Here is a 27,752-nt window from a genome sequence, read left to right as displayed (position 1 = left end):
GCTGATCTGGGTGTTAGTGGCACTGTTGACAGGATTTCACCCTGCAGGCTCATCCCACTAAATCACTTGTTTTAAGCCTCAGAGAAGTCCAGAGGTACGTAGCTGAGGGCAGAAATACAGTGTTCAGCTGGCTTTAAGGCAACATACAGAGTTTTCTCAAATTCCTCATTTATACCTCCTTATTCCCTCCTGATCTCTGCTCTTTTGGGGCCTGGTGCAGCACTGGAACAAGCTGAAAATGCAGCATACAGAGAATGGTCCCTGTGTACTTTGTCCAAGCAAAAAAAAATTCTGCAATAGAGAAATTGTTAAAAAGGAAGACTCTTTTGGAGAGCAAAAGGATGAAAGCCTCCAAAAGAAGAAAACTGGTGACCCCCTTGATTTTTACAGGTAGTAAAACAAGATTAAACCTGAGTAAGGAAATCCTGAGGACTTGTTACTTGAAAAAGAGGCCATTAGGAAGCTCTGGTCTTTGCAGGCTTCCCTCTGAATCCCCTGAAACCTTTGATTCAGCAGCCCCAGATTGGCAGATGCCCATGGAGGCGGCAGGGGAGGCAGGAGCTCGAGGTGCTGATGTTCAGGGTGCTGGATCTCACAGCTGTCCAGGCTAACTGGGAGCCTGGGGTGGTCCAGGACATGTGTCTGAGGGATGCAGAGGGGAGGGTGTGGGTTTTGCACTGCTGTGGGTTGGGCTGAAGCATTTCGGGTGCTCTGGAACAGCAGCTTGAGAGTTAAATCCATTCTCATCGCCATTTTTCTGGTGTGGTTCACACCTCTGCCTTCCTCTCCAGGGCAAGGACAAGTTTCTGACCATCCTTAACAAGTACATGGAGATCCATGGCACGGTTTATTACGAGACACAGCGGCCGCCTGAGGTGCCGGCATTCGTGAAGAACCATGGGCTGCTGCCACAGCACGAGTTTCAGCAGCTGCTGAGGAAGGCGAAGGTGGGCGAGAGCCAAGTGGGGCATCCACAGGACCCTGTGCCCTGTTAACCAGCCAGCAGTGAGAACTCAGTTGCCTTGAGAAAGAAAACCTAATTAAAGGAGGAGGTTGGGGGGAAAGGCCGTTATCTGCACTCCTCCCAGGCTTGCAGGCACTATCAGCAGGGCTAATTAGCAGGGAACCGAGCAGAGCACATAATTTCAAATCAAGATGTGTCTGACGAGTTTCTCCTTGCAGACTGTCCGCAGATGGAGCACAAAGTTTCCTAATTAATTCATTTATTGCTAAGCGGGGTGGGTTTCTCCCCGCCCCAGCTGTGATAAAAATAAACTTGGAGTAAGTGTGGGGGGTGTGGGCACATCCTGGTCACCTTCACCTGGTGTCTGGGGGAAATGTTGATTCGCCGCTCCAAATGGCTTTGACAAAGCAATATTTCTCCGCACAGGGCCAGTATGATGGTTGTAGCCCCCATATGAGGGAACTTGCAGCTCCTGAACACCCCGTTGCCTTGCACAAGTGGGTTGTGAGCCATGGGGCAAGGGGAGTTTTTAGCACATTTAAGCTATGGGGTGCTGCACGGCATGGAGCTGCCTTAGAGGCTTGGTGTGAAGGACCAGAGCAGCAGAGAGGGGTGCTGGTGGGTTAATTGGCAGATTTTCCTATGGGGTTGGACAAGTTTGCTCACCAGCACATGCATTTCCCTTGCAGCTCTTCATTGGTTTTGGGTTCCCCTACGAGGGTCCTGCCCCACTGGAGGCAATCGCCAACGGCTGCGTTTTCCTGCAGGCGCGTTTCAACCCCCCGCACAGCTCCCTCAACCACGAGTTTTTCCGCGGGAAGCCGACTTCAAGAGAGGCGAGTCTGGCAGGAGGCGAGCGGATGGGCTGGATGGAGCCACCCCCTTTACACCGGGATTCAGGCCAGCCCGGGGAAGAGCAGTAGCTAAACTGAGATTTTTTTTTAAATTTTTTTTTGGCAAGATTTTATCCAAATGCAGAATTGTGGATACCCGCAGATGGGGTCCCCTCTCCCATCCACACGTCATCTCCATCTGGAGCGCTTGGATGCAAGGGCCCCTGCCGTGGGTTTGGGGTTCCAAAGGAGAAAGTGGTGCAGGAGATTTCTGCAGACCACAAACCCCAGTTCCTTCCTCATCAGCACAGATCCACGCACAGCCCGTACCCTGCTCCCAAACCAGGGTAGTGCTCCCCTCTTCATCCTTTTGTACACCAAGAGGGACACTGGGACCTCCATGGTGCTGCAGGGGTATTGAAATCCCTCCCAGGCTTGCCTGTCACTGGGAATTCAATCTAAGTGAAGCAGAAACTCTTTAAAAGTTAAAGGGTTGAGAAAATTGCCTCTTTTATTATTAATAAAGTGGATAATGCAGTGCAATGCTCGCTCCCGCTAAGAAAGACTTTGCTGGGAGACTGTGTGGCTCGGTCCTGCCGCAGCCCGGCTTGGTGGCACCCATCATGGGGTGGGGGGCACTGGGCTGTCCTGGACCCCTGTGTCTGTCCCATGCACCCCCCTAATTACCTGCCAGTGTCAGCACCCATCCCAGGAGGATGCTGTGGTTGTGCTTCAGCCTGGAGCCAGGAGGGCAGCCAGGGACCAGGGCTGTGAAATGCCCCGGGGTGTTTATACGCCGGAGGGGAAGGAGGTGATTGATCTGTCAGCAAAAAAATGGGAAAGGACAGCAAGCTGGAGAATAAAATACAGAGCATGCCCTGCTCTGCTCCTCCAGCTGGCAGGTTTTCAGGCCGCTCTGCAATGCTTTGCGGTGCCCCCAAAACACCTCCTCTGCTCTGCTTCCTCTCTGTTCCCTTCCTGAGAGTAGATTGGGTTCTGGCTGCCTCACAGCAGCATGTGGCTGAAAAGACAGCTCAGGGGCTGAAACAAAAGAGGTAGATCCCCCAAAATTGCCTGGTGAGAGGCAGGTGGCTATGGGGTACCAGTGTGTGGGACTGCCTGTGGCATCAGTACAGTGCAGCTTCCAGCACTGCTTTCTCCCTGTGCCAGACTTCCCCAGCCTTCCGTGGCAATAGATTTTCTCTCTGCCTTGTTTCTAGAGCTAGCAAACCTGGGAGACATGGTGCCTTCACAGACCTTTGCTGTTTTGGTCTATTTTTGTCACTCCAGACCTACAAATGGCTCAATGTTAAATTGTACCCGTATTATGGAGGTTGAGATACTCAGGGCTGTGGAGGCAATTTCAGTGTTGATGGGAATGGGGTATCCTGACTCAGTGGGATTTTTAGAGCATCAACCTGATGTTGGGTAGCAGCTGGGTTCAGAGGAAACCTTTTTCCATCACATCTCTATGTGCAATGAGTTAAAACCCAACACGTCTGTGCCTGAGCCTGCTGCTCCTCTCTGCAGTCGTGGCTGCGAGCGGCAGGCAGCAGCCGTTCCGGCAGGGATTGCCAAAACCAGCTCACACTGCTGTGTTTTAGGTGTCCTCCCAACACCCATATGCCGAAGACTTCATCGGGAAGCCACATGTGTGGACTGTCGACTACAATAACTCCGAAGAGTTTGAAGCTGCTATCAAAACCATCATGAGGACCCAGGTATGGCTCAGGGGAGGTGGCAGGGCGATCTCCCTGCTGCTGGGTTTGCAGGGACAGACATCGGCAGTGATTGCTGGTGCCTGGCTCTCCTGTTTGAACGTTAATTGCTTTTCCTTCCTTGCTTTCCCTTTGAAATTATTTGCACGTGCAAGGCAGAAATCCTCCTCTCCTGCAGGTTCAGAGAGACTCGTGCTTGTGCCTTGCTTTGGTACCGTGCACTGTTAGTGTTTGCCCAGGGCAGCACCATGCCTTTGAGGGAACCCCTGGGAATCCTCTGGGCAGAGCCAGAGCAAGGGGAAGCTGAGATAAGGGAGATGAGGTTTGGGACCAGGAGGTTGAGATTGTTGGAGATGAGCAGCAGTGCTGGGACCTGGTGTGAAGCAAAGATAAGCCCAGAGAGCATCTCCCTGTGAGAACCCCAAGAGCTGCAACCTCTGTGCCTGCTGTTCCCCCGTTTCACTGTTCATCATTATTGTTTGGATCAGGCAAATCAACAGGAATAGCTCCAGGAGTTGCCTTTGTGAAGGATGAAGGGATATAGGAAGAGAGGGGATGCAGGGACCCCTGGGAAGGCAGCGCTCCCACTGCGCTCGCCCTGGAAACACTCCCTCATGAATATTTACCTCCTGCCCTGTGGCAGGAGCCTTTCAAGTTGTCCAAATTATTAAAGTCAATTTTTCTGCAGGGGAGAAAAGTGCTGATCTCCGTTTTGCTTGCAATTTGCTTCGCTTTGGATGAGCCATCCCCTCGTGAGGACCGCGATGTGCTGTGAAACTGGGGCTCTGCGCTGGGCTGCAGGGGTCTAGGGTTCATGGTGCTGGGTGGGATTTTGGAGGGGACAGGGTGATACTGGCCAGAGAGGTGTCATCCTTGCTTTTCCCTGCCTTAGAAGCTGCAGAGGTGGGAGTCTGTGGCAGTCTGGGGACTTTATTCAGCTGATGTGGCCACACCATCTGCCCAGGTCTCGGACCTTATCATGGTTGATTGCCACAGCTCTTCACCTCGCACTGATTTTCTCTACAGGTTTGCAAAGAACAGACAAACCCAACTTATGAAAACAGTTGTTGTTTTGCACATTCATTCCCGTATCTTGATTAAAATTAAATTAAAAATAATTACATCCCTGCTGCTGTGCTGCCGGGCCAGCTGTCAGTGCTTGACCCTCCACCATCTGGGCTGGAGAAATGGCCCTGAGGCAAAGGCAACGCTGTGGGTGGGCAGCCGGGAGCCGCTGGTCTCTGTTTCAGGAGAGAGAAGGGAATTTTCAGGTTTTCCAGAAAGGAAAAGGAAAATACTGAAGCCTGGTGCAGCTGTACTATTAAAATAATTTAAAAATGATTGGAGAATTAAGTGGGGGAGAAGACTGCTGGCTCCGAAGCAGCTGCATTGCTCTGCAATGTCAACTGGATGTGCACCAGGTCATTTAGATGCTTAATGATAATCTCTGGTTAAAGATAATAAGAAAAAAGGATTTTAGGAAGGGATTTGGTGGTGTGATGGGCACCAGGCAGAAGGAGCTGGTGTGGGTCTTCGGCACTGGGTGCTCACCCAGAGCGTGCCGCTGCCATGCTGATCCCGGTTTTGCCCAAAGATGAGCTCCCGTCTCGGCTTTTCTCCCCGTTCCCACTCTTCATGTAAATGCAGTTGTGGTGCAGTCACAACACGTCCTGCCTCTCTCCCTTAATTAACATTTCTTCAGTTGCTGAACAGCTGATGGAGGGCAGGGGAAGCAGAGCTGGAACACGGGTGTCTGCAATGCCAGCACGGCGTGCGGGCAGTGTGGGCAGCTGCCTGGGCGGGCAGGCTGCTCTCTTTTCCATCCCAGTGTGACACCACGTGTACTCAGATAAACTCTGTCTCCTATGGGACCGCAGGGCAGCTAAAGCTGCCACCCATCTCTGTGGGACCAGGGACCCCCGCCCCGAGGTCCCCTCCTGTGAAGCAGCCCAGCTGCTGTCATTACCCCTCTGCCGCCAGGAGGCTGAAGTCCTAAATTTGCCTCACGTTAATAAAACCAGGTGCTGAGGTCCCACTTGTGTTGAAAACACGCAGTTGCTCAGGACAGAAGTTACTCCGTCCCACCAAGAAGCATGCTGGGTTAATCCCACAACTCGCCTCTCTGGATTTATTTTAAAGATATTGCATAAGTCCTCCTGAAGCAGAGCAGGGGGTGAGTGTGAATAACTTAGAGCAACTTCATTTTTTCCTCTTTTTTTCCCTTTTGGTCTTTTAAGTAGAAAGGTCTGCTTTATTAGAGAAGCTGTCAAAGCAATTAAGCCTAAAAATGACCTACCTTACAGGTTTAAAAGCCTTATTATGGGCTTTGGCTTCAGGAATCCCTTGGTATCTTGTCTTCAAAATAGTTTGTCACAGCAGAAATTGAAAAAAAGAGCATTAGCAGGAGGAGTGGCAGAGAGATAGTGTCTGGGCTGTTTAATTTTGCTGTTCCTAGCCAGGTAGGAGTTTGAAGAAACTGTTTTACTGACTCCTTTTTTTCCCCAAAGGCAAAATGGGTTGTTTTGTTATCCGAGTATCTTAACAAATTTGCCTGTTTTCAGAATAACCACCATCAGTTTATTTTTTCAGTGAAAACATTTCATTTCAACATTACTGGAATGAAGTAATATAGCTTTGTTTCCCATCTGTCTGCTTTGTTTGAAAATACCCTTCCAGTTTATTGAAACGAAGGCTTGTATCCGAAATGATGCATTTCCCTTTGCTTCACCAGCCCAAACAGAATGTTGAACCTGAAACATCCTCCTTGATGGGTGGAAACAGTGGAAATTGAAAACTGACCTGAAACAAATTTTTTCTTGTTGTTGTTGTATAACTGAAAAATCACTTATCCCACAGCTTTAGTTTTGCATCTTCCAGGCAAAACTTAGTAAAATGTTTTGGGGCATGTGGGATGTTGTGGGAAGCTGTGAGATGTCTCCTTTGCTTTGCATCTGCCGTCAGCTTTTCCCAGCAGCAACATGCCAGGTGCTGGGAATCAGCGTGCCAGGGACCAGGAACTGGGGTGCTGGGAACCCCTCAAGGGCTTTGAGAGCTGATTTCATGAACCTGGTGGTAATTCGGATATGGTCAAGCTGACAAACAAGTTCGCCCTGCTTTAGAGAATCGTGGCTCTGGGGGATTTGCTGATGCTTCAGCAATATTTTAGCCTTTAGCCTCTGGCCAGGTCGCTGCTGGCGTGGCTGCACAGCTGTCCTGATTTATATTGCAGACACCCGGAGATGCAGGTCAGGGCAGGATGTGCCGTCCCTGCAGCTACAGCCCTGCCCTGGCTCTGGCTGGGCTGGCGGAGCTTTCCTTGGTGGGTTTGGAGCTGGCCGGGTCTGCTGGCAGGACTGGCTGCTCTATTTGTGCAAAGACAGGAGTTGAGATGCGGCCGGTGTCCTTTGCCAAACTAGATTTGCTTGAAAGAAACTTTTTCCTTCTGGAGAGAGATCTGAATCATGGCTTGGACATAGCTTGGGCTTGCAATATGGGATTTTTCGGAGGTGGCACCCGCTCCAGGACACCCTGCAACAGCTGGGAACGGTTTTCAGCAAGCTGTGCCTCTGCCATTCATTCCCCTTTGGAGCAGTGGGAGGTTTCCCTCATGGCTCACACCCCTGACCTATTTATAAGGAAAATCAAAATCATGGAAGCATCAAACCTGTCTACCCCAGAGATCAAATCCTGGCACAGTTGCACAGGGCCAAGAGCCAAATTGCATCCCCCTAGGAAAGGTGATGCTGGGAGGCTTGTCCTGGTGATGGATTACGGCAGTTAGCTGAGGGTGAGAGGATGGAGAAGGAGAGAGGTTTGCAGGCACCACCATTTTCTTGGCCTTCAGCTTTTTCCATTGTCAATAATAGTCCTCGCACAAGCAATTTAATAGACCCAATATTCTGGTGTAGTGAAGGGAAAAGGCTTCATTATATTAAAGTCAAACATACAGGAATATAATGGAAAATTATACATTTCAGACTATGCTTGAAAGAGTGGCATATTAAACATCACAGCGAAAATAGCTGGTTAAAGTGTTCCCAGCCTGCTGTTACGTGCCGGCAGAGAATTGCATTATTTTTCTACTTATGTGTCTGATGATGTTTGGATTTTTTTTTTTCCTTTCTTTTCCTTTTGAGCAAAGGAGCCATTGCTCTCTTCAGCTCTGGGATTCCTGCTGGAGACCGAGGGTCTCATGGGGGGACACCAGTTAACTCCCCATTTGGCTGATGGAGAGCACTGGGGCCCTGTGTTCCCCACCAGTGTCTGGGCGTAAGGATGGCAAAGTCCATCTTCACCACCCCCTCTGCTCCCTCTCCCACGCATCACTCCGCCGGGCAGCGGGGTGCAGGGGTCCCCACCTCAGAGCCCCTCTCCTCCTCCCTCCCTCCCAGGGCTCTGGGGAGATCCTGAGCTCCCAGCGCAGGGAGTGGCATTAATGATGTGTCTGTCAAGAGGAGGCCAAGCCTGTCAGATTTTAATTAAACAATTATCTTCTTGAAATTGGCATTTTCTATCAGTGCTGGGTGCATGAGCTGAATCCTAACGAGACTGGGAGAGGGGAGCAGGCAGGAGCAAGATCCTTCGGGGGAGCCCTTGGGGGGCAGAGGGGCACATGGGGGTGTGGGGGCTGCAGTGGGCTCCAGCTGCAGCCTCCTGATGCCCTTGGACCTGACAGGGCTCCTGGGAGCCTGCGAACAAGTGGGATTGTACCCAGAGCATCACCTCCAGGTACACATGCAGGCGCACGATGGTTTTCTGCCTCTGCCCAGCTGTGGGTGCGCTGCATCCCACTGGGTACCACGGTGGGGTTCTGGGGGAAAGAGGCTGTTTTACAAAATTACATCTGCACCATGCCTGGTGTGACGCGGTCATGGGAAAAGCCCCCAGCATTGCAGCCAGGAAAGCAGTAGCAAAATGAGACCGAGCATTGGTGATGATGAGCAAGGGGAGGGTTTGTCTCCCCCACGTCAGTGCCAGGCAGCACCCAACACCCAGCCTGGCTCAGGCTTTGTGTGACTGAGATGTGCAGTTTTGCTCTGTGGAGGACTCTGCCCCAGTTAACTGAGCGCCCATCAGTAATTCAGAGGCAAGATTGGTGCCTGTCATTGTGTCAGCCCTGATTAGCGTTCACATCTGTAATTAGACTGAGCAGCTGTGATTTCCAGCCTGGCTGAGATCTCAGGTGGGATATTTATGGCAGGGAAACGCTTAGAGGGATCTTCTCAGCAGACTGAGCCTTTGAGCTTGGGTTTGACGGGTACTTCAAAAGGAGATAGTTATTTCGGAGGTGCAGTGCTCAGAAAATAGAAGAAACAGTGTTTTCCAGATGAATTATCTTTGCGGTGGTTTTGCTTATAATCTTTTTGCATGAAGCTCTGCGGAGATGTTTTGGGGAAAGAGGGGTCCCAGGACCACCCCCTTCCAAGCACCAATGTCCTGTGGCTCGTGTAACATCTCTCTGGAAAAATAAGAGTGTGGAAAATCTGTCTTCCCAGAGCAGAAAGTTCCTTAAAAAATAATTCGTTCCAGAGGGAAGAGGTCTATCAGTGGTACAGCTCTCGGGGCAATTCTCTCCCCGTGGGAAAAATCACTGCTGACCCCGGGACAGTGGCCACACACCAGCCCTGCTGGAGGGCAGTGAGCCTGTCTGCCTGCTTCTGCCTGCTTGTCCTGGAACCTCTGCCACCACTGTACCAGGGACATGCTCGTTTGGGGGATGCTGCTGAGCCCCTGTGCAGAGGGGGGGGTCCCATGGCAGGACCCGAGGGTGACTCTGGGGGCAGGGAGATGTGATGTTGGACAGTGAGTGCAGGCAGAAGTCTCCCAAAGACTGGCAACGTTTTGTAACCTAAAAATACACCATGGTTTAAGTGCTGCTGGTTTGGCATAAATAGCAGTTACCAACATGGGGCTGCAGCGACAGCACTGCCATCAACGTGGGCATCAACATTTGCTGCGTCCCGGCGTGCAGCCGCTGCTGCCTTCCCGCCTCGTCCCAGCCTGTGCTGGCAGCAGCAGGGAGCACCGAGCCTCTGGGGCTGGGGGAGACACTGGCTTCCACCCCGTCACAGCCATCCATGCAGGGCAGAAAACCCTCAGCAAAGTGCCAGTGGGAAAGAGATTTTTTTTTTTTTCCTGTGCTTTTCACCGTTTGGTTTGGTGGGTCGTAGCCCAGGGAGGCAAAGCCTGGACCTTCCTCTCTGAGCAGGCAGAGCCGTGCTGAGGTCAGAGCACTCGGGATGCTAGACCAGACCCAGGGTGCCACCAGGATGCTCTTGTTCCGGATTAGCTTGGCATCTTTACCAGTCCTAAATTCTCCTCTGTATTTTAAAATTACTCCCCCCACTTGCCCGCAGCTGCGGAGTCTTTCTTGGATTGAAACAGTTCATACTTTAATTGGAAATGACTTATTGCGTGAAAACTGATTTTATTTTATAACTTACCAAAAATGAAAAGTGAGACTAAAATAGAACTTCATTTTTACCAGTACATGGGTTAAACCCAAATTAATCCTTCACCCTCTTTCTCTAGTGCTTTATTGCTTCTGAAGTTTTTCCAGTCCTAGTTTTCTGACCTGCTTGCTTTGGACAGACACAAGCCATGGGCTTCAGCGGGTGAGGAGAGCCATTGCCCAGGGCACTGCTGTCCCAGGCCACCAGGCCCAGGGGGAGAACAAGGCTGTCCCCTCTTGCTGCCTGTGCTCTGCTCTTCTCCCTTCACAGGTGGACCCTTACCTGCCTTACGAGTACACCTGCGAGGGGATGCTGGAGCGGATCCACGCCTACATTCAGCACCAGGTTGGGGAGCATCCCTGACCTCGCTGGGGTGACCATCCCTGTTCTCCTGGCCAACCATCCCTGTTCTCTCATGGGTCCATTCCTGTTCCTCTGGGCGAGCAACCGTGCAGCTCCCCAGCCAGGGATGCCAGATCCCAGCCCTGTGCAGCCAGTGGCCTAATTGCAGAAAGCACCAGGAGATGGGGGCTGGGGGAGGTTTGTCATGAACCAAAGATGCTGGAGGACGATAGAGGGTGGCTGTGGGGATTGAGGCTGGGTCAAGGCCTTTCTGCTGCAGAGAATAAGGCAGCACTGGGAGAAGAGGTGGCCAGTGCCTTCATCTCCCATAGTAGGAGATGCCATCTGTGTGTGCAGGTGACCTCAACCTGAGGTGCAAACTCAGCAGTCCAAATGTCCTCCTATCCCACTGACAGCTTCCCTTCCCCATCTCCAACATCTCGCTCTGCCTCTCCATGCACTGACCCATTGTCTTCTCTCCCACTAGGATTTCTGCACCACGTCGTCTCCTCCTCTGCCTCCCAAGGCCAAGAGTCCTGCTATGCAAAGCCCTCTGAGCCCGCTGGCCCTGTCCCCCAATGCCACTCACCTGGTGTGGTCCCCCAGTGCCAGCCGGGACCCCCGCGCCTGGCCCCCAGTGGACTCGCTGCAGGTGTGGGTGTCAGAGACCCGGCACGCCTGCACCGAGACATGCCGGCGGCACGGGCTGGTCTGCGAACCCACCTTCTTCAGGTTCCTCAACAAGAAGGAGGTGTTTCTCCAGTGAGTTGTGACCTTCTCATCGAGGTGGGGTTGGGGGCCATCAGCCAGATGTTCCCTTTGCTCCCCCCATCCCCAGCACCCATTTTCCTTGTGTCTTTCCTCCCAAAATCCCGTTGAGGTGCCTCCATGCCCAGGGTGATTTAGGCAGGGCACTGCCTGCAAAGCAGCCTGTTGCTTGCATGTGTTGGGCCTGACCAGCTTTACACTTCAGAAGGCAGTGGTAGCCTTTCCAGGCACGTTTCTGCCTCTCTCCCACCCCATTCCTCTCCACCTCCTCCATGCTCTCTCCCTTTCTCTCTTTTTTTATGTCTTTCTCTATAAAACTGCATTTGGAATACACAGCAGTGAAGTTCTAATAGAGTATAAATCTGCCACCAGGCTCCGTGCTGCTCTATGGGCAATTAAAATGCGAGCATTACCATTGCTGTCATGCTGGTCAGGCAGGCGCTGTGAGTCCCACTGACATTTTTATATGATAAATTACAACTGGGGCTTGGATTTCATTCTCTCTCCTCCATGCCCTCCTCCAGACCTTAAAACGAGCTGGCTCAGGGGCTCACCAATTGAGAGGGGTTGGTGGGAGGGTGATGCCAGCACCGCTGCTCCGTCTGCAGAAGCAAACATGGGTGGGAGGAGAGGGATGCTGAGATCCACACTGGCCATTTCTGCTCCTTCAGGTGTTTGCTGATGCCCACCACGGTTTTGCTGGCTAATCCCAGCTAGCTGGGGACATGTGGGTTTCTGTTGAACTCACATGCCCTACTAGGGGGCATTAGCTTCTGTGGGAGGTGTCCCCAGAGAGTGGACAGACCCGCTGGTGAGCAGGAGGAATATAAAATATTTAGGGGGATTTTAGTGCATGATTCCCTGAGCCATTCATGGCCCATGCAAGGGATGCGGTGGTCTCTGGGCTGCAGGGTTGAGTTGCAAGGGTCACCCCTTCCTGCATGGTGTGTCGGGCTGGTGACGAGCATTCACATCTAGCCAAGGGGTGCCAAACATAACACTGGTGCAACCAGCAAAGATCTGGCCCAACACTTAGTACAGGAAGGACAGATCAGCACTAAAAACCCTTCAGTGAAACCCCAGGCAGCCTCCTCTCCTGAACCAACCCACCTTTGGTTTTGTTCCCAGGCTCAGCATCACCTGCGATAGCACTGAGTATGAGATGAACCATCTTTACCCAGCGGTGGCCGAGAATGTCCACGAGTGCTACCTCCAGAAGGAGCCACTGCTCTTCAGCTGTGCGGGCTACAACACCAAGTACCGGCGCCTCTGCCCCTGCCGTGACTACCGCAAAGGACAAGTGGCTCTGTGCAGGGACTGCTTGTGACTTGGTGTGTCCCCCCCCCATGTTTGCAACGCGCAACGTGCAACGAGTGGCTTTTTCTCAAAGCTTCTGCAATAGCCGAGGGAGGTGGGACAGGTCCCTCCTGGCGGGTGAGCCAGGAGTGTCAGACTCTGGGGGTTGTTTCGTCTGCCAGTCAACTGTGAATGACCACGTCCTGACTTTTGGTTTCATTTTCTTCTCGAGGAGCATTGTCTGACTGCATCCAAACCCACCTGGACCTGGTGGTGCTGGGCCGGGGTGGTGGCAAAGGGGGACCGGGGGTTCCCTTCCTCTGACAATGGGACAAGCAACCAGCAGACTGCAGTTTCAGGGTTTTCATCCTCTTCAACATCCTGGGTTGTTTTATTTATTGATTTATTTTTTTTTTTAACCCTCCCCCCTGACAAGTCATAAATTAAAGGGGAAGCAACACCCAGTCCTTCTGTTGGGAGTCATTGGGCAGTGCTGTGTTGAGGGTTTCAGGGGGGCTGCTGGTGCCTGCCTTGGCTGTGAAGCTGGGGGAGAACAAAGCCCAAGGAGAGCGGCTGGGTTGGATGATGCCCTGGGGAGGGAGGGGCAGGATGGGGCTGGGGAGGGCTCCTGGGTAGGACGCTGGTCCCAGGGAAATGCTGTTAGCAGGACAGAGGTGCCCACAGTGAGTGTCCCCCCACCTCTGGGCTGTGCATGGAGCTGCACGTCCCTCCAAGGGACCGAGGCATCGGAGACAGTGGCGGGGGCACGGAGGCTGTTGGGGGTTTGCATGAGCAGCCGGGAAGGAGGACGCGCTGCAGCAGCAGAAAGGAATTGCCAGCTCTGCGTGCCCCAGATGTTGCAGCTATGGGAAGAAGTGAGCTCCAAGCAACCATCTTCCATGGATGGTCTTCACTTCTTTAACTTTTCTTCATGCCACTCATCTCAGTTCAGGGAAATTTTCACTGCTGCCACTGTATCCCCTTGCTTGCTGGGTGACCTGTTTTTGTAGGGTTGCTTACTGGAGTGAGACTGAGTGTGTTGTTGTAAGGTTGGTGCTCTCCTGTTGCTTAGAAGCATTCGATGGTGAGACCCCTGCATCCCATAAAACATGTGGCTGGAAAATTATGGGCTGGAAATGTCCTCCTAGCCCTTCACTGTGCAGAAAAGCTCCTGGTCCGGCCAGCGAGGGAGGCTGGTGGGGTGGCAGCCTGTCCTGGTGGTCTCACCACAGGGTCCCAGGCTTGTCCCCCCAGCTCATGGTGACCGCTGGAGAGCAGTGCCATGGCAGGATGAGTACATGAGGTCTCCCCCAGGACCCAGCTGTGCCACACTCCAGCCCATCCTCCCAATGGCTCAATGGCTTGCAGCTGGGTTTGGGGAGAAAATCCCATTCTTTCAGCTGTGCAGCAGCATTGGGCAGATCCCAGCTCCCCTCACCACTGTGACCCCAGGAATGGGGACACCACACAGTGCTCGTGTCCTCTGGATGTCCCTTCAGCCGAGCCCTTGAACCCGCTGCAGTGAGACCGGCCGCATCCTGCACCAGATGAGGCAGGAGCTGGAGACGCTGCCATGATCCCAAAGCAATTTGTCATCTTCAGCGCAAATTGCGTAGGCAGCTTCCATCCTGCCTGCAACGCCAGACAAGGGGAAGGATTGATTAAGTAATTTTTGTGTCTTGCAGCCAGCATGTGTATAAATAAAAGCAGCACAAACCTCTCTTTGCAGAGCTGAGCAACAATACCTTGTGCCTTTCTATGGCACCTTTCATCTTGGTCTCAGAGCATCACCCAGCACAGGCTTCCTGCGCTGCTCACCCCGGCTGCTGTGAGCTCTGGGTGGGCAGGAGCTAGCCCGGGGGAGGCACAGGGGATTTGCAGGCAGAAACCACCAGTGATTCACCTCCCAGGGTTATAAGGACCAAATAAAACCTGGTTTTACAGGGGATCTAAGCGAGCTTTAAAGACCAAGAGGCTCGGGCTGCATCTCCAGCCAGTGCTCATTGCACCAGCTCCCTGGGCAGCTTTCTTCACTGGTTCTGCTCAGCTGCTTTTAAAATAGCCTTCACCTTTCAGCAGCCCAGCGCCTGCCTCCCGCCTCAGAGTCCCAATTATTCCCTGGCAGAAGCATTTTTCTCCAAGCTGAAATAAAAGGCGTCTGGCTCACCTTTGCCGCTGTCATGGGAAATAACGATCTGTCGGGAAGCTTGTTGGATCTTGAGCCAGCCTGTACATTTGGGTGATGGGGCTGAGTAATGCTCTGGTATTACCTGTCACGTCTGTGCCCCATCAGCCGGCACCAGGTCCTGCTCTCAGTGCTGCCCTGAGGGTGGATGCTGCCCATTGGTGACTGCAGATCGCTCGTGGATTCTGGATGCAACGGGCACCAAAGTGCGGGTGCTCAGGTCAGCCCCTCCTGCCTCGTCCTCTGTGGAGCCCCAGGGGAATGCCTTGGTCTGTAACATCCCACATAAGGGACAAAGTGGGGTCTTGGCTGGTTTGGTAAGCCAACGCTGAGTGTTAACAGTGGCTTTGGGTGCAGAATTGGCACCAAATTGTTTGTCATGTGGGGTTGTGTCTGCCAGGGCTGTGGGGTGTATCGACTCCTGCAGTGCTGCTGGTCCTGGGCACCCCAGCACGGAGGTGGCAGCAAGGGATGGAGGTGCTGGGTTAGCAGCAGCTCCCAGAGGAGCTGGTGTGAAAGAAAAGGGACTTTGTCAACTGGAAATGCTTTTTCTCTGCCTGTTTCTGGTCCTGACTGCCCAGCTGATCACTGGAGCATCCCGCTGCCTTCCTGAGCCCTTTTCTGAGCAAGTCTCCAGCACTTATCCTGATCTCCCTGGTCAGAATGTTTCCATCTGAAAGGGAAATCTGAGGATGATACAGACACTGAATTCACTTTTTAGTAAGTAGGAGCATAGAAGAGGTTTAAAGGAAAGCCAATGTGCAGCCAGATGAAAGAGATTCTAACTACCACAGCTAATTACAAAGAAGAAATCCCCAGTCGGGAGGGGGAAAAGAGTGGGAAACAGTGCAAAACTAAGAATAAAATCAAACAATGTAGCTGTCAGCTACACCCTCCAATGCTGGTGGGTGAGACAGTTTATTTAACAACCAGAGCACGTGCGTGGGGAGCCCCTGGGGTCTCCTTGGGCTGGGGGGGTGTAGACCTTTTGATGGCATCTCTGGTGGCATCACAGTGGGCAGAGCCTCCTGGAAGATTTTCTTTTTAAATCTGTTTTCCTCTTCTTGGCAGCTTTGAAACCAGGACAGGCGTGTCGAAAGAATGATATTTTTCAGGAAATCCATTTTCTATACCTAGAAATGAAGCCAAGGGCGCTTTTTGTTTCTGAGTCTCACTCTTCTTAGTAATTCCACTCAGAACTAACTTTCTGGAGTTCTGTTTTTTCCCCTGTTTTTAATGTTGATGACATAAAAACCTTCCCTTGCTAGTGCAGCTGGGGCAACAGGGGGATCTGCCAAGAGGGTGGGTGGTCCCTGCCCTGGCATCCCCTTGCAGCATCCCGCTGCTGGCTGGGTGTCTCCCCACACCAGCATCCTCCCCTGCAGAGGCTGAGCTGCTGTTAGCTCCTGGAGCAGCAATCTAGGCTGTAAATCACAGCCGAAGGGAGGTAATAGCACTGCTCCGCTCTTATCTAGGGCTTTATTAGGAAATCGTTAAGCGGCTTTTCCCTCCCGATCCTCTGCTTATCAGCAGCCGGGTAAAATGGCAAATTGCATCCATGATGTGGACAGTCCAGGCAAGAGAAACCCATTTATTTCCCCTAACGGGTTTATCGCTAGATCAAGGAGCTGCTGAAGATGTAAGCACCGGTGGTTATTTCCCCAGGTGATGGATCTAGCTGCCACACAGCCTCCGGTAACCAAGGCACGCCGCCTGACAGGGATGTCTAATGGGCCTGTGGTCAGGACCACTGGCTCACATATTTCAAGGTCTTGCTTTAATTGAGTCCTGTCTCCCTGGTGTCATGTTGGGTTTTTGTTGTTGTTGTTGTTGGTTTTTTTCTTTTTTTCTTTTTTTTTATTATTTTCCCCCCCTTTAGAAAGACTTCCCACAATAAACTAAGGCATTTAATCTCCTGTCCCCTTCCCTCATCTCTTGCTCCCTTTGGCAAAGCCAGAGCCATAAAGAAAGTTAGCAAATTGAAAATCTGTCCTCAGACTTATTGAGTGAAAAGAGCAGTGAAATCTTTTGCCTTTTTCTGCTTTCTTTCTTTTTCTTTTTATTCTTTACCTTTTTTTTTCCAGTAGAAAGGACTTGGGGTGGGCGGTGAAACCCCTTTTCAAAGGTGTGGGCCTGAGTGTTCCCTTTCTTATCAGCTGGGGCAGTGATGCCCAGTGACACCCACTGTGGCTCATTAGTGGAAACCCTCTAAAACTCTGGTTCAATGTTTGCTCAGGAGAGATAAGGCCCACTGAACGTTATTCCCCAGGCAGGCAGAGGAACAGCAACGCCCCATCCACAAAGCAGTGCAAAACTGCTGAGGATGCAGCTTGTCCTGCCACTGCCTGCAGTGGGGACAAGACAACCCCCAGCCTGGGCAGCATCGGAGCTGAGCCAGGAACCGGCCCTTGGCAACCAGGTCTTCTGGAAAGGGGGGGAAAAAAAAAGTTGGGAGGATGGGGAGAGGGGGAGTGTTGGGGGGGAGGTTAGGTGCCTTTGTGGGGTTTGACCTCTAGCCAGGGCCCCTGGGTGCAGGTGATGGTGCTGCCTGCAAAGGGCCTCAGGAGGGCAAAAATGTGGCCATTCCCAACACTTGGCTGCTGGCTTTGGAAAGCCAAAAAGAAAAGGGCTGGCGGGGTGTGCAGCCCCTCTTCTTGCTATCTCTCGGAGGCCTCCCACTGCCTCTCACCCTCTGGAACTCAGCTCCCAGTAAAGACCAGTTGGAAACAGGCCAGAGGTTTGCTTTTAGAGTGAGCTACCAGAAGTATCAGCTTTTCTATAAATATAAATCAGAAAATAGGAAATAACGATCCGCCCTAATTTAGTTCCTTTCATCTAAGGATTCAAAGCATCTGACAGCATCTCTAAGAAATAAGAAAAGACTTTGCAACCTGCATGGAAGTGCAACCATTTCAGAGGTGTTCGTGAAACTTTTTGCTGACTGTTGCACTGCAACCCCTCACTTGCCAGCCCCAATTCCTTCCCAGACTACCCCAATTTCATGTCCCTGAGACCAGGACCCAGCCTGGGAATGGGTGATGTTCTTGCAGCTTGACAGAGTGCACAGCTGGCTCAGCACTGCCGAGCATGGAGGATTGTTTATTTAATCAATTAATTGAATTAATTAATTTTCAGCAGAGTGTTGAGAAAAATAATAGGAAGCGCCAGCAGCTCTGCCAGCTGTCTCACTGTGTGCGGTGGTGGGAACAGGGGCACGATCCGTACATGTGGCTCAGGGGAGTGAGGCGAGCCCGGCCGTGCCGTGCTGCGGCAGATGTGAATCATAGAATCACAGAATCACTGAATGGTTTGGGTTGGAAGGGACAATTAAAAGTCATCTAGTCCCATCCCCCTGCCATGAGCAGGGACATCCCCAGCTGGACCAGGTTGCTCAGAGCCCCATCCAACCTGGCCTTGAATGTTTCCAGGATTGGGACATCTACTGCTGTCACGTCCCGCTCCAGCGAGGGGGACAAGTGACTCAGATTCGCAAATCCCCAATTGGAGCGGACAACAAGTCTCCAAGTTCAAGCATTTATTAACTACCTACAATGTACTAATTGAACACATGATATACTGGCTAAGTACAGAGCAAGCGGTGGCAAGCAATATAATATGCTTTACATTTCTTAACAGAAAAAAGGAAAAGAGGGAGATAGAGGGAATGGGGGAGTACAGATCACCGGTCTGGGTTCCTGCACTGCTCCTGCCGGCGAGGATTCCAGGAGGCAGCTATCTTCTTCGCTGGCATCCGTCGTCTTTGCTTCACTGCTCTCTCCAGACGGCCGAGGGGGGGGCAGGAAGAGGGGCAGAGAGAGAGAGAGAGCCCTTTCTTCTCCCCTTTGATTTATACCCACTTTCCTTGGGTCCGTCCCCTAGGTCAACCCACAGACCTACGTATCCCATGTACAGGGAGGGGTAAGGTGTTTCATGGGATGATGTCACTAGCATGATCAGGACAGCCCTCGTTAGCATATTGAGGGGTGTCAACTTTAATATGCATTTCGTGGATAATGAAGCAAAGTTCGTTCACCGGACACATGGCCCTTGAAATCTGCCCAGGTGCCCCAGGGCAGAGCCGTCCCATCTCCACAGGGCTCTCTCCCCCAGATACATCGGGCAGCCTTATCAGCTTCGTCCTCCACAGAAAGCACCCTGTGACTCATAGTTTTGTCTTGCGAGTGTTTGAGGCAAATCTTCAATCAGCCTTAATTCTTGCTTTCCCAGGCTGTTTGTCTTAGTTTTTCACAGGCCTGGTTGCTCGGCTCTCACAACTGCCTCTCTGGACAACTTGTGCCCATGTCTTGCCACCCTCCTCATAAAAAATTTCTTCCTTACATCTAGTCTGAATCTATCCTCCTTTAATTTAAAACCATTACCCCTTGTCCTATCCCTACACCCCCTGATAGAGAGTCCCCCCCCAGCTTTCCCGTAGCCCCCTTTAAGTCCTGGGAGGCCGCTCTAAGGTCTCCCTGGAGCCTTCTCTTCTCCAGGCTGAACAAGCCCAACTTTCTCAGCCTCTCCCCTCAGCAGAGGTGCTCCAAACCTTTGATCATTTTTGTGGCCTCCTCTGGACACACTCCAGCAGGTCCATGGCTTTTTTGTACAGCGATGGCAGCTGGGGCAACCCAGTCTGCACCCTCGCAGCAGTGCTTTCCTCAGGGAAAGGAACACTCAGCTGCCCTGGCTACTGCACAGAGCCTGGGCACTCAGACTGCTTCATCTCCCCTTTCCTGGCATTGCAAATCCTCTGTCTTTGCTGTCCACTGAGCCCCCTGTGTGTGCTTCACCCAGCTTCCTTTACTCTCACCAAGTCTGTCATGCTGGGATTTCCTTGTGTGGTTCATCCTGGAAACTAGAGAGGATGTGGCACTGGTTTTACCTGCAAGAATCCTCCATCACTGGCCTCTTGGTGCATCAGCTCTGACACAGCAGCAGTGATGTTCCTCAGCCACCGCTGTCCCCAGGCTCTTGCAACATTTCTGTCCCTCTTCAAAGGCTTGTTCTGGTTTGGTGTTGAGGTTGGAGCCACCTTGGTTCCTGTCCTCAGCTCCTGCCATCTTCCCATCTACGTCAAATAAAGAGCAGTGACTGGGTGCTAAAATGGAGCCCAGCTGGCTGTCACCAGTGGTGGCAGGGCCACAGCCATCTCATGTCATCACACGGTAGCGACCAGTCCTCTGCCCTGCCACATGTGGCCACATGTGGCCAGGCAGGGACTGGGCTTGGGAGCAAGAAGTTCATAAAAGAAATCTGTGAGGTAATGGATTTCCACACTTAATTAACTCAACAAATTAATCCCAATTAGAAGCTGTAATTGGGATTATAGTGGTTAATCATCTTTCCCCCTCAAGCAACAACCGCACTATCTGCTGTAACTTTATTATAAAAGCAGAGGACAAGGAGTTACGTGTCCCCAAGACCAGAGCTGCCACTGCCACCACCCAGGCACACCCTGGTGGGGATTGGATGGGGTCTGGTCCCCTTGACATGCTGCTCCCCAGGGTGGGGGACAGGCAAAGGGACAGCGCTGTGTGACCCAGTGATCCCCCCGTGACTGTCAGGGCATGATGTGCTGGATTCCATCATCGCCATTTTTCCAAGACCGCTGCAAATTTGGCTGCTCTTGCTCCTGTTTGAGTGGTTTCTCACCAGAAAACTAAACAGCAGGGAGATTTCATTGACTGTTTTTGTCCTTCTTCGCTGCTCTAAAAAGAGCCTGAATGTAAACATCTGCTTGTTCTTTTTCTGAGCACGTTAATTAAGCAGTGTTCTCCTGTGACGGTTTGGTCTCAGCAGGAATACAGAGAGTCCTTTCCTCCCGCACTGCTCTGGATCACATTTCTTGTCCCATGGGTGCCGGTGGGTTCTAGACTCTTGGAGTCCCAGTGACAGCTCAGGATTGAGCCCAGCCCGGACTTCAAACACACCCTGCTTCCCCTCACTGCTTCCCAAAGCCCAAGCAGCAAAACCCGAACGCCTCTTCCCTGCACCTGTCTCCTGCTATTACCTTCAGGAATTTGCTTTCAGGGCCACGTGGTGAGAATCACGCTCAGCACCCACAACCCCCTCACCCCCCTGCTCCTGCCCAGGCACTGGAAAAGATGCTGCCAGCGCCAGTTTGGTTTCGGGTCCTTTCCTGCCCTACAGAGGAACATCAGGGGGGCTGAAAGGGGAACACTTGCAGAGGCTTCACCCCAAGGGCAGGCTTCCAGCATGGTCCCAAAGAGAGTATTAGATTCCCGGTGTTCAGGAGGCATCAAAACAGTTGGGCAAAGCTCTGTTAAATGCCCCAGAGAGGACAAACTCGCTGCAGCAGCCCCTGGAACCATTACTGCCAATATTTAGCAGCACAGAAAACACAGAATTATGCTCCTTCTTACATTTGGCTCAGCTTTATCCAAGCCCACAGAGAACTTGTGCGCTGCAGATCTCGGGGGTTATCTTCAGTGAAAGAGTGTTTTGCCGCAGAGGAAGGGCGATGTTGTTTGCATCCTCCTCCGGCTGCCCCACGCGCAGCCGGTGCTTTCACACCTCCCCACCTCCAGCTCCTGTCATCGCCCGTGAGGGGCTCAGTCTGGTTTTGTAGATGCTATTTTGGTTGGGTGTTTTTGTTGTAAGTGTTGTTGAATGGGAAAAATAAAAACTCAAGGACCCCAGTGGTATTTTTAGTCCCGTATCGGTGACTAGTTCAAAATCCTCAACAGGATTATAAAATAAAATTAATCTGCGTCTGCCGTGCGTCATTTTTACAAAGCTTGTCTCCTTCTCTTACCAGAGAGATGGTTTACAGCCCTGCTTGTCTTGGTTTGAGAGCGCGCCAAGTACCTGCCAGGTGGCCCCAGCTACAACAGACAGCAGCGGGAAACCCTCCGGGATGGGGGTGAGGTGGGGGCAAGAAGGAAGAAAAATTGATGTTGTCTCTTGAGTTTCCAACGAATTTGTGCCCCATCTGACTGTCCAGGTACCTGGGCAGATGCTGTCTCTTCAGGTGCAGTGAGATGCACTGGTTGTACTGGTTTGCTTTCAGGGCAGAGCTGCTGGGAGGAATTGGGGGAGCTGCTGGGGACCTGATGGGTGCTCTCAAGTGGAGGATCTGCTGTGAAAACCCCTGAGTAATGCCCCACCACCCTGGATGGGGAGGGAGGAGTCTTACTGCCATGGAGACCGATGAGGCAGTTGAAAACTGGCTGCCATGGAAACCAGTTTGAGAGTCTGTGGGGCCGTCCTGCTGGGCTGGTCCCCAAGTCGTGGGGACGGTGCTGGTCCATGCAGCATGGGATGGCTGGGACAGTCAGATGCTCCAGAGCAGAGCTGAGCCCCACGACATCCCCCAAGTGGAGTAACATCCCCCTAACTGGAGTAGCAGGGCCCTAAGTGGGGGAACTGAGCATCCCAAACTGGAGTGATGTGGGCTGGTGGGGAAAGAGCTGATGGGTATTTCTGGGCTCTTGGACGCACAACCTGATGGCACTCAGGACTGCGAATTGCACAAAAACACAAACATTAAAGCAGCTGAGGGAGGAAATGCGGCATGAGCCACATCTCCTGAGAGAAAATACACAGAGGCTGGGAGGGAAGAGCAGGACTGGGATGAGGGGACGGCAGGAGCAGTGGGAAAGATGGGGATGCTCTCGGCTTGGCAGCGTGAGGTGATGTGAATAGAGCTGAATAGCTCTTCCTCCCCACCCCGATCCAATAAAGCATCTCCTGTTTGAGTTTTGTGTTTGTTTTCTGTCCTAAAATAGGACTTTGGAAAAAAAAGGAAGGCCTCATCACCCCTGGGCTGACCCTCTCCTTTGCAAGAGAGACAGGTGTCCTCAGTGGGGACTGAGGTGGCTTTTGTCACCCTTCCCATGGGCCATGCTCACTGTGCCGTGCAGCAGTGTTTAAACACCCCAGGGTGCCTCTGCGCCCTTCCAGCCTTGCCTCTGGCACCAAGCGGGCTAGCATGTGTGGGCTCCCACCGTGTCCCCTCCCCACCTTTCCCCTGCATCCAGCAGCATCTCCCCTCTGGCAGCTGGCAGAGGGATCCTCCGCCCGCAGGTGATGAGCACCTTGCCACGAGATGGGAATTCTCCAACCTGCCCACTCGCTTTTTTGCAGCCACAAAAACACCCACCGACATTTCCATCCATTTATCGTCTGCCCGGTCAGACAGGGCACAGCAGCCATGCTCCTTTGTACCGGGGTGGGGGAAGCCACCCCACGTCAGGACATCCTCCCACCCCAGACGTGCCCCAGCCCTGCGGGGCCAGAGGATGTTCTGGCTGCGAATTTCAAGACCACCTCCTCTTGTGATGGGATGAAGTGATGGCAAAGGGATGGGAGCACAAAAGGTCTTGGTGGGGGAAGATGAGGCTTCCTCACAGCTGTAGTCTTAAAAGCACCTTTCTGCCCTCGTTACCTACTCCCAGGGGTCCAGCCTGGCCTCCAGCTTCTCCCACCCCAGCACAGGGAGGTTGGGAGATGTTGGAGCCTATAAAGGGCTGTTAGACGTGATTTGAGCTGTGCTGCTGGGGAAGGGGGGCTCTGGGTTGGTCCCAGAACCTGGCTGCAAGAGGAGGGATGGTTGGGGGTCCCAAAGCTGGCTCGGTGAGTTGGTATCCCCACCCCTGTGCCCTGTGGGGAGGGCTGGGCTGGTGTTGGCAGCAACATGGGTGATGGTTTGGGGGCTGTCAGGGGTCCCCCCTCTGTGTGAGTGTCAGCTCTGTGCAGCTGTGGGAGATTCAATATGTTAAGAGTCAAATCATGTGTTACTGGTAAATGATTAAGAGGCAAGTTGGCATTAGCCTGTCAGCCCTGCACAGCTCTGGGAGATTCAATATTTAAGAGTCAAATCGACATTGTCCAGGGAGCTTTGTTTGGGGAGCTTGGTGAAGTTGGAGAGCTCTGCTTGGGAGAACTCTGCTCGGTGAGCCAGGCAGGAGCTCTGTCCTGCGCTGGCTTGGAGCAGTGCCAGCTCTGCTCTGGCCCGGAGGAGAAGCGGGCCTTGGAAGAAAGATAAGTCACCTTGGAGAAAGTATGGAACTGTTTTGGGGAGAGGGGGTTGATGACTGTCTAGTTGCTGATTTGCTTATCATGAAGTAAGAGCTAAGGTAGCAAGAGCGTAAATATGTACTGTTAAAATAATAAAGGATTTTCCTTCTGTACTTCAGTGGAGAGTCCGTGCCTCAGTTGCCACATACCTCTGCCCTGAGATAGGCAGCCTGAGTCTCTGGAGCTGGGCTGGGCAGGGTTTGTGGCCAGGACCCCCAGGTTTGGGGAGGTGGGTCCTCCTGTAACTGTTGATCCCCAAAACCTCCTCTCTGCAGCAGGGGGAGGGATGGAGAGGCCATGCCCCCCCTGCTGCTGGGCTGGTGCCCAGTAGCTCAGCTTCCCCTTACCCAGGGCTGAACACAGCTCGTGCACTAACTGCAACCTCAGGATACCCTTTAATTTTTAATGCTTCAATAAAACAGTAATTACAAACACTGCAATTTGAGTTTTTAAGCAGAAAGTATTAACTTCCCAGGGTTTAATTATTCAACAGAAATTAATGAAAGTGGGGCTGGATCCTGCTGTCTGTCTTGGCTTTTTCTAGCAGGGCTGGCACCTATCTGCTTTGCAGGGAAGAGGGCTGGGGTGAAGTCCATCCCCGGAGCCTTGGGGCTACCCAGGAATGACTGGGTGCCTTACCAGCCAGGGCAGAGGTCTGGGAGAGCCTGGCTGGGAGGGCACCAATGAGCTGGGCTGGGGTGAAGAGAGGTTCAGGGGGGCAGCAGGGCCCCCCGTAACTGCCTCTTTCTCTGCTCCCTGCAGGAGTTCAGCCAAGGCAGTGCAGGATCCTGGATGTGGGGTGCAGCTTTCTCCGGGAGGTCAGTGACTGCTGTGATCTCAGTCAGTGCTGTAGGAGACTGTAACTTAACTGGAGTGGGGAAACTGAGGCAGGTACCACCCCAGGAGGTAGTGTGACCCTGTGGCTGTTCCCCTGTGACCCCACCCAGCGTCTGCACCTATCTCCTGCCTGGGAGGGGACTTGGGAGCTCTGAGTCTTTGCTTTCTGGAGCTTTCTGCAGCCTTAATTGTGCTCTGAGTTCCCTGAGAAGATTTCAGGCTTGCTTTTAATTACTTTGCTATGGCATGGTGTAGTTCAAAAGCACCTTTGCTGGGGAATGGGTCTGTTGAGACCAAGAGTGCTCCCAGGGCTGTTTAAATATAGCAAAAGGGTTGGTGTCTTGGCAAAGCTGGTGGACGCAGGCTGACTGATGTTGGACCCCTGCCCTGCACAGAGTAGGAGTGAAGCTGGGAAAGCCTTCATGAAGGGGTGCAAGTGATGGAGAAACAGGGGTATAAAATGCTCCCTGCTAAGAGCGAGCAATGGGGCTGCAAGGATGGGGGCTCAGGGAGAGCATTGTGCTGAGATGGGACCTGTCAGGGTTCTCCAGCTCGTTGCATCCCCATCTCAGCCCTCTTCTCTCACCCACAAAGCCCCTTTTCCACATAGGCACCAGCCCATTGCAGCATCCCATCCTAAGCAGCATATTCATACGTTGATGGCTTTCAGCAATTGGCATCGGATAACATCTCAGAGAACCATGTTTGCTAGAAAAGCAAGTTGTCGTTATTAATAGTTAACTGTCATAACTTCATTAATAAGCAAACCTGCCCGATCAACCGTCTGCAACAAGACTGTAAGAATACTGACAGCCAGGGCTCCTCACAAAATGGAAATGGCTGTTTGTTGGGGTTGGGTGAACAAATTGAAGTGAGCGGAGGAGGCAGCGAGGGCTGGTGGGGAGCGGGGTAGAGATGACGGCTCCACTGATGAGGTGCTGGGGATGGGGAAGGAATGGGGCCTCATTTGCAAGGGAAATGAAATTATCGCCTGCTCTGTCTGCAGTCCTCACACCGCAGAGCCTGATGAGCTGTGCAGGGAGGGTGGTGGAGAGGGTGGCCTGGAAGCACCCAGCACCCTGGTGTGGGAGCGCAGCCTGCTCGCGCCTGGGTGCCCTCCCTGTGGGAGCAGACCCTTGTGCAGGGGGGCTGTTGTATCCCCCCGGGGGGTCTGGGGGTGATTGCTGCCCATGGGGTGGGCTGGTTACTTCCTTCGCCACCTCTCTGCTCATCAGAGCCTCGTCTTGTGCCGTTTGGGCTGTATTTGGGGAAGGCTGCAGCAGTGAATGTTGGCCAGTTGCTCCCAAAGTAGGAGTGGTGGGGTAAGGAGAGAAGATGCTGCTGATCAGGATGAGATCTGCACTGAAGCAAGTGAATCCTGGTGCGGTGACACCCAGGGTTCTTGTGCTGTAATGCTGCTGTCACCCAGACTTGTGTCCCTGAGTGGGTCTCATCATGTGTGGAACAGGAGATTTGGTGTTTTTTGCAGGCAGCTTTGGCCTGTGGTTGGGCAGTGAGTCCGTCCCTGGGGGCACAGGGCAGTGCTGCAGCCTGCATTAAGGACAGATTATACCCAGCTCCGTCCCCGCCCCGGGGATGCTCCTCTGCTCTACTGTCAATATTTTCTTAGTCTCTTCCCATAAACAGGGCATCAGTAGTTGCCGGATAAGAACACAACACCTTGGTCTCTGTCCCTTGGGGTGATGTCTGCTGGGCTGGAAATATGAAGGAATTGGGCTTAAATGAGGCGCATTGGTGAGACAAGGAGTGATTTAACGACTCGGTTAATCAGCTGCGGCAGCACTGGTCGGGGTGAGAGACCCGGCTGCTCCCCGCCGACTCCATGGGGAGAGTTCACAGAGCTCTGTCGCCAGTCATTCGAGGTGTTTTATTTGGGTCTTAACTTTGATTTAACTTCAGTAGATTATAAAGACAAAAAGTTATTCCCAGGCACTTTATTCAGGAGAGGGAAAAAAACCCCAAACCAACAAAATAGGGTAGTTCAAAGTTGTCAAAATGATTTTCCATTCCTTCAAAATAATCTCACAAAACTGACCCAGATTTTACAAGGCACTCCAGCTTTCAAAGAGCTGCCTGTCTGTGCAGAAGATGGGTTTGTAAAATATACATATTTTTTTCCCCTTAGTTTTACAAAACCTGTGCCTTGCCTCATTCCTGTGGGATCTGTAAGGCCATGATGCTTTGTGGGAAGCATGATCCAGCCTTGCAGCTCATCCCAGAGCAGTAAAGCTGCTGTGATGCTCCTGGGAAGCAGGAGAGGTGTTTCGGTGAGAGGCTGCAGCGTGTCGCCATGTGCGGGAAGAATGGATGTCCCCAGGTAACATCTGCCATGTGGAACAGCCTGTCCTTGGGTTTTGGGGAAGCTCAGGCTGACGTGGGGTGTGGGTGGAAGGACCAGCCTCACCAGGCACGTGTCTGTGCCAGTGAAGGGCTGCCTTGATGCCACGAGTGATGGGCGAGCTGGAGAGGCACAGGGATGGGGCAGACATCCAGATAACTTTGTTCATCAGTAGCATCAGGGACCGAGACTGCTGAAATGCCAACAGATCTGGCTGAAGGGGGGACCTGGCTCTGCCCCAGAGGTGCTCAGGCACACTGCCAGCCCCCAGCAGCATGGGGAGAGGTGGGGGGTGTTCTTAGGGTGGGGGCAGGCAAATAAGGCAGAGCTGGAGGGTTGCCCTGAGCTGGGGTGCTGTAGGGCTGGGCTGCCCCGTGGTGACTTGAGACTCATGAAATGTTTGATGCAGGGATGAGACACTGAACAAGGCGGCCTGGGGATGCCCTTGCTCTTGCCTGCCTGGGAACTTGGGTCTAGTTCAACAAATGGTTGTAGCGAAGGAAGGAAACAGCAGCTCTCTCTTGATCTGAGAATAAATGCTCTGAAACTCCAGCCCAGGGTGAGCAAAAGGTCTCATCAGAACGCAGCAAGCCCCAAAACCTGCCCAGGGTTGGATAGGAAAACAGCTATCACTGCCCAGCTTGCCAGGCTCTGTTGGCGCTGGGTTTCACATACATTTTTGTGCTCCCAAGCTGGCACTAGCCCCTTGCCTCTGCACCCCCTGCCCAGCACGCTAACCCCAACTCCTAGAGCTGGGGGTTCCGAGTGCTGCATGTGCAGCCCCGCCTGGGCCACATGCCATGGGAGCCACGGTGGGCAACTGCATGCAGGGGCTTGGCCAGCTCTCGAGATGCACCTGTAGGCACGTGCATTTGCAAATCTTCCTGCCAAGCATCTGAGAGGCACTGGCCCAGAAAAGCTCTTTGGATCTGATTTCACTTAAAAGGCACATTTTGGTG

The 27,752-nt window shown here is 52.6% G+C and overlaps 1 protein-coding gene and 1 long non-coding RNA gene across 3 annotated transcripts in view; both read left to right on the top strand.

Annotated features, from left to right (window-relative positions):
- The window catches only part of MGAT5B (alpha-1,6-mannosylglycoprotein 6-beta-N-acetylglucosaminyltransferase B), a 69,421-nt gene extending 56,584 nt beyond the window's left edge, over positions 1–12,837 (top strand). For both annotated transcript variants that reach the window (XM_026861037.1, XM_026861036.1), the window contains 6 exons: positions 792–947; positions 1,654–1,800; positions 3,402–3,518; positions 10,238–10,312; positions 10,797–11,071; positions 12,206–12,837. In XM_026861037.1, coding sequence (XP_026716838.1) covers positions 792–947; positions 1,654–1,800; positions 3,402–3,518; positions 10,238–10,312; positions 10,797–11,071; positions 12,206–12,404 — 969 coding nt within the window. In that variant the 3' untranslated portion in view covers positions 12,405–12,837. The remainder of the gene's footprint in view (positions 1–791; positions 948–1,653; positions 1,801–3,401; positions 3,519–10,237; positions 10,313–10,796; positions 11,072–12,205) is intronic.
- An 820-nt stretch (positions 12,838–13,657) lies between these two features.
- On the top strand, positions 13,658–23,715 carry LOC113486785. The gene is made up of 3 exons (XR_003399656.1): positions 13,658–13,667; positions 18,149–18,156; positions 23,241–23,715. It is a non-coding gene; the product is annotated as an uncharacterized LOC113486785 (long non-coding RNA).
- The last annotated feature ends 4,037 nt before the right edge of the window (positions 23,716–27,752 follow it).

This window comes from Athene cunicularia (genome assembly GCF_003259725.1).
Source record: "Athene cunicularia isolate RWA chromosome 18 unlocalized genomic scaffold, athCun1 chr18_part1, whole genome shotgun sequence".
NCBI classification, from domain to species: Eukaryota; Metazoa; Chordata; class Aves; order Strigiformes; family Strigidae; genus Athene; species Athene cunicularia.
Note: the sequence above shows the minus strand (reverse complement) of the source record. Positions and strands in the feature narration are given on the sequence as shown.